Source organism: Centruroides sculpturatus, unplaced genomic scaffold, assembly GCF_000671375.1.
Source record: "Centruroides sculpturatus isolate CEXI.00-Female unplaced genomic scaffold, Cexi_2.0 scaffold1200, whole genome shotgun sequence".
Taxonomy (NCBI): Eukaryota; Metazoa; Arthropoda; class Arachnida; order Scorpiones; family Buthidae; genus Centruroides; species Centruroides sculpturatus.
Window position 1 is genome coordinate 117,209 of NW_019385440.1, and position 6,526 is coordinate 123,734.

General features: G+C 32.4%; 1 protein-coding gene across 1 annotated transcript; it reads left to right on the plus strand.

Annotated features, from left to right (window-relative positions):
* The first annotated feature begins 3,920 nt into the window (after positions 1 to 3,920).
* On the plus strand, positions 3,921 to 5,182 carry LOC111639025 (toxin Cll5c-like). The gene is made up of 2 exons (XM_023384803.1): positions 3,921 to 4,006; positions 4,902 to 5,182. The coding sequence occupies exons 1-2, from the start codon at positions 3,964 to 3,966 to the stop codon at positions 5,114 to 5,116; spliced, it is 258 nt and encodes an 85-aa protein (XP_023240571.1). The 5' UTR covers positions 3,921 to 3,963; the 3' UTR covers positions 5,117 to 5,182.
* The last annotated feature ends 1,344 nt before the right edge of the window (positions 5,183 to 6,526 follow it).

Consider the following 6,526-nt stretch of genomic DNA (forward strand, 5'->3'; position numbering starts at 1 on the left):
GAAATAGAGCAATTTTAGCAACTTTAACGGATCATTCTAGTTAATCTGCAGGTTAGCTAGGTAATGTACACATTAACGACTTTCGAGCTTTAGCGGTAACATATGCACTAAAACTAAGCTTTATCTCTGCTTGGGTTTAGGTGGCAAGTTGCAAAGGAAGCAGTTCGTATGAAATGGATGATGTCAGTTTATACATTATTTTATTTCTAAATAACATAATGTATAAAATTGTTCATGCAACTCAACAGGTTTTCTCTGTAATTAAAGAAATGTTTTCTTCGTTCAAAGTCATAAATTCTTCAATAAAAATAAACCGATTCGTTGCAATTGCAAATAAACTACAAAATTAAGACCAAAACGGTCAGATGTTTAGAATTCTATTGAATTATAAAGAAAATTTTATGATTATTGTGCACATTTGTTTGTCTCTGTACGTATCGATATTCGTTGATGTTACTTTATACAACTTTATAAATGAACCGAACGAAATAAGCTACTATTGCCATCGTGTCAACGTTTCTTTTCTTAAAAATTATTTAAATAAAATTAAGAAAATATTGACTGATACTTATATAATTATAAAATTAACAAGACAACGTACAAAAGTCACTTAACCTATACGTATACAGCATGGAAACAACAGTTTCTTTCAGGCCGAGTACTTTAATATTTAATCGATTCATTGGTGAAAGCCTGTTCTAAATTCTTTCTTAATATTTCAGAATACATTTAATAGAATTAGTACTTATTTTTCATGCAGTACAACTTTGAATTGAGAATGTTTTATCTTTATATCAATAGGAACTCTTATAGCAACGGTCATTTTTACAGAGGGAGGGAAAGAAATTCGCGCTAGTGTTTAGCGAATGCCTGCAAATTAGAAATGTCTATGTTGAGTGCCCTATTAATTTACAAAATTACTAGCCTGTGAGAGACTTATGCTGCGGTGCTTTAAAGTTACGTTAAGAATGGTTGCTTTGGAACAGTTGCTTGTTTCCATGTGTATTAAATAAGACACTTAACGTTATGTCTTATTTGATACGCATCAAATATTAAAAATTAAAACACACAGGCTAAATAAACCGCTAATTGCTATTTATTTACATGCCACTAGTTTATTTATTTGTTGGAGAGAAAAACAATTATTGTTGTTCTGACTGTTTATTTCACCTATTTCTTTATAGTAACTTTCGCTGTTAGATTAACTCATACTACGATATTACAGATATTTATCTATATATATATAATCGAGATGGTTTAATATTAATAATAATAAGCGCAGAACGTAAACGGTTAGAAGTTGAAAGTTACAATATGGTACACAGTTATAGTATGTGAGATTAGCAGTGGGCCACTGGGCTCATCCCAAATGACCACTCACTCTGCAACATGTTGGTAAAACCCGTTCTCGGCTTGTCGGATGGCTAGGAGGGCAATAAATTTGAGTGGGGAGTGCGTTGGTAAGTCGGCAGGTGTCCTTCAAAGACAGGAGACAGGTTTAAAAACTAAACAAGCATTTATTTATAGAACTAAGCTAGGATACATAGGTTAAATGCGATAAAGTAAGTTCACTATACAAAAGGAACGCTCTAATAGCTTTACCTGCTAGTCTGAGAGAGAGCAGTACAAATACCTGTATGCGGATATGTCTAATATGCGTTCGTTGAATAGGTTCGTTAATGGCGATGGAAGTTCAAATGACTGTGGTTGGTGGTATGTCCTTTCGGTCCGGAGTATGGAGACAAATATGGCACGTCTACCAAGTATAACTTCCGAGGGATCGCTCGGTGCTTCCGGGGACTCGAGCTTTTATACGTTATTCGTAGGAAATGAGTCACGTGATCGACTTCTGTTGAAACTTACGGTGCATTCCGATCAATTAAGTGTCAACTTTCCCATTTTAATGTGAAAACAATCGGTGACCTCTGATATACTTCTCACCAAGAGTGGGTTTTTCCTCGGAGTTGTTTACAAAGATTTTTCGGACATCGGCGTAAAAATCGCAGATTTCACATAGTACGTCATGAAAATGTACAATAAGAAGGGATTTTTGGAAATTCTTTTCTGCGGAAAAAGGAGGTTAAGAATATCCAGAAAAACTTGGTTTCTGTGTACTGTTTAAATACGGTTTTTTGCATTTCTGCGGAAAATCGAACATATTTTAGAATTTTTAGATGTGTCTAAAAGATACATCTAAAAATTCTTTAATTACTCTCGAAAGAGGAAAGACCGAATTCTTGCACACGGTGAAAACGGGTAAGATTGACTACAATTCTATAATCTTAATCTTCGCTATCGTTACCTTTTGTCCGAGTAACGACTGTGTCATCTGTTAGTTAATAAACAGTATATTTTTAACACAGAGGCCTACTAGTGGCCGAGTGCAAAACACCACTGGCTACGTGGAGTATTCTGGAATAACTTTACGTCTTTAACACCTTAATAGGGACAGTTTCCCTTAGAATATCCTCACAGAAGGCAACCCTTTGGCACATCGCCACGTGTAGCGTTGCTATATACAAACAAACAAAATCGACAGTGATGTTTCTTTGTTTCGTTTTATGGTAATTTTCATAAGGAATAAAACCTGAGTAATGTTTATAATAATTTGTTTCTAATTTAAACCGAACTTTTTTAGGTTCAGTTATTTCTTTATCGTGTAAACAACAGTTGTATATTATTTATCCTGCAGATAATAGATGCACATTTAAATACAGTTAAATTTTTACGTCACCATTCTACTTTGTAGTACGAAAACTCTTCTAACATTTCGCACACTAAAATCTAATTTAATTATTTCTACTCTAAAAAGGCCATTGAACACATATAAGTACCACTAACACGCATATTGGTAATACGATTCCCAATATTTATCGAATTTAAATCTGATTGTAGGCACCCAAACATCTATTTTTGTTTTACTGATACGATAATGTGCTGTCGAGAAATAATGCTGCTGAACTCAGTATGAGATGATCAAGCAATAATGAAAAAAAAAAAAAAAAAAACTGAGTAGGGCTTTTCTCGGGTTTCATGGCACTCAAATGGGAGGACAAAAGGATCAGGAAAAATGTCTGATAACACTACTTAACAAATAATATAAAAACAACAATATTTATGGAATATATATTATAGCGAGTATATAGATGTATAAACAACACTTTTTATGAATGGGGCAAACATAATTTTCGAGCACGTAAATATTTTCAGTTTAAGAATATCATTTACCTCTAGTTTATCAGTGATGGCACCCAAATTTTCGGAAAAAATAATTGAAATGCGGATGTAAAAGTGTAGTTTAAGCGACATCCTTCAACCCATTTTACTGTACTTTTCGAGAAATTCTCCTACAAGTTTTTCATAGTTTCTATTTTTCTGTTGCCCGAAAACTTTTACGACTTTTTTTAAAAAAAAAACGTACATGCACATTGTTCATCGTCATTCAATGTTTGATCAAATTGTGAATCTTGTATTAATTTTCTGATCTAATGTTCAACAAATATTCCTTTCTTCATTAAGCTTAGCTTCACTAATTTGAAAAAAAATCCTTAACGAAGGATAGGTTTGTGGACTCGATTAAACGAGAAAACCACGAGATATTATTACATGCCTCTAAACTTGAAATATCTAAATGATCGTGAAGTGTTCCAAGAACTTGTTCGACTTAAAGTAAAATAAGTGATTTTTATTTTAAAAAATTTAATGACATTTCTGTATTTATTTGTATTTCACATGAACATTTCTGTACTCGGTACGAATTTAATTCCTTCTTCAAATAGAGAAATTTCAAAATGTGATTTCTCTGTTTAATGGCTCATTAATGTTGTTATAATTGTTCAGAAACAGATGGCTCGAGCATGCAGAATCCACGTGTACGCGTTGTACTTGTATGCATTTAATGTATATAAATATCGACTTCTGCTCTTGGTAACTCATTCTAAACTCGTTTAGATAGCTTCGAAGATGAACTTGTTGTCGATAATCACCGCTTGTTTGGTCCTATCCGGTGAGTATGAACTTATAATTGATTAAATTGGTTGTTAATTTTATAAATGGCATAATTTAGTATCGTTACAATTTATAAAAAAGTTATGAAATTCGCGTTATATTTATTACATTATATTGTATTTTTTGTGGAAATGGAAACACTCGCAGATTATAGCTTGTTCTTTCATATATGACTTGAATCAAAAATGTTTTACACATATATTCAGTGGAAAAAATATAAAAATTTAGATAAACTTATTTTAGTATTATAGTAATTGGAACAATCTGAATTAAATTGCTCGAAATGGCATAAACTTTCTTAACGTTGAATTATTTATGTTCTATGAAATTTGTATTCGATTAATACATAGCAATGCAACACAAAGGCAATCTGCCAAAAAGGTATTCTTTTCAAGAGAATACTCTACGGGTCACTAATTTCTATTTTCTATTATTTAGGTATTTTAATTTTTATTTAAGCGTTACACGTCTAAAGTACACGAGTTTAATTGTGTTATCCACTCGGCCACTGATGGTCTTTATATTTAAGTATGAATATGTAGACATGTCTTAATGAGTGATAGTTTTTTAGTACAGTGATCGCTATTTGCTTTATTGAATTCTCTATTTGCAGTCACTTCTATGCGTTGATTTGAGAGAAGTGGGTAAATAGAATAACATCATAAATTCAGATTTACAAGAAACTGTGTCCTCAAGATATTCATTAGAATGTCATTTTCTTGGCTAGATAATTTACGAATGACACATCATCTCCCTAGTGTTTAAATTGCATATCTATAATCAGGACTGTTTTCAATGTTCATGTGATATAATAATAATGTACTTTTTTTTATTATATTAATAAGTATCACTTCTTACGGTTAAACAAGTCCATTTTTTTGTATTTGTTGCAGGAACAGTGTGGGCAAAAGAAGGTTATCTGGTGAACAAGGAAACGGGCTGCAAACTCGCATGCGTGACCACGGGAGAAAACAAAAACTGCAAACTTGATTGCAAGAACCAAGGAGGTAGTAAGGGCTATTGCTTACTTTTTAGGTGCTTCTGCGAAGGATTGTCCGAAAGTACACCGACTTTTCCCATTCCTGGTAAAACATGCAGCGGAAAATAATGGCAACGCCTTTTTATTGTGCACCAACAAAAATATTGTAACGCTTGTTAATTGCAATTAAATGAAATAAAATGTAATATTTTCATTTGAGATATCTCTATTATGTGATATTCAGTTTCGAAATATAAAAGCATTATGAATTTCTTTCGTATGAAATCATTGAACTTTTAATTATAAAAACATTACCTTAATCTTATCATTCTCTCACTGAACCTACGTTTTGAAATTTGCTAGCTTAATTATAATTTCATTTTCTTAATGTTAATGATAATTCTGAAAGACTTGACACAATTAACGAGTGTTTCCATTTATATTTTTTAAAATCATTTATAAAAAATTATTTTATTCATGTAAATTACAGGTGTAAATTGCTGTACGTAAAAGATACCTTAAGGACTATAGATCTTGTATACAATACTGTATATGTTACCGCTAAAGCTTGAAAGTCGTTAATGTGTACATTACCTAGCTAATCTGCAGATTAACTAGGGTGATCCGTTAAAGTTGCTAAAATTGTTCCATTTCTTAAATTACCTAGATAATGTGCAGAGTATCTAGGTAATCCGCATATTACCTACTAGGCACTAGGTAAAGTGAAAATAAGATCTTTGCCACAAATAGGTGTGCTTGTCGCAAAAACCAATTGCTATCAAATTCAAAGTGTCACCAATCTTTAGACTGCAATAGTAAGTAAGCACAATTGGATAATGTTACCTATGGTGAGTAAAATGGCGGCTCGTCTCTGATTCCAGAAAAGAGAAGAAAGGAAACAGTGGGGACGTACGTTCAAACCTAACCTAACCTATTCTAATAATTTGGTTGGTAATAATTATAGTAATTATGGTAATTAGGTTAGGTTAGAACGTGCGTCCCCACTGTTTCCTTTCTTCTGTTTGCTGGAATCAGAGACAAGCCGCCATTTTACTCACCACAGGTAGCATTAACTGCACAATTACATCATGCGATCACCAGAAAAAGTATGATAACTTTATTACTTTTCGTCTCCGGTCCAAAAGTAGGGTATCGTTGAAGTCGTCTCGGTCTCGTCAGTTCAGATAGATACTCAAAGTCCCGAAATTCTATAGGTGGTTATCTATTGATATATAATAATTTCCCTAATTGTATTAATATTTTAAACCGTTTGATTTTTTGTATGTTTTTTAATTGGTTGATGATTGATTCTATCAACTAATTTGTTGATTATTTGATTGTATTAACTTGATTCTTTACATATCGAAAATTAAATAAAGAACATTATGTGAATTTAAGCGTACAGAAACGTTGCTGTTGTTCCAGCAAAGATCTTATTTTCACTTTACCTAGTGCCTAGTACGTAATTTGCAGATTACCTAGATAATCTGCACATTACCTAGGTAATTTGAGAAATAGAACAATTTTAGCAACTTTAAC

Excerpts from the sequence above, each read along its gene's own strand:
- LOC111639025 (XM_023384803.1), top strand. The coding sequence starts at position 3,964 with ATGAACTTGTTGTCGATAATCACCGCTTGTTTGGTCCTATCCG. Across the intron at positions 4,007-4,901 it reads CGCTTGTTTGGTCCTATCCG|GAACAGTGTGGGCAAAAGAA; the intron begins GTGAGTATGAAC and ends TATTTGTTGCAG.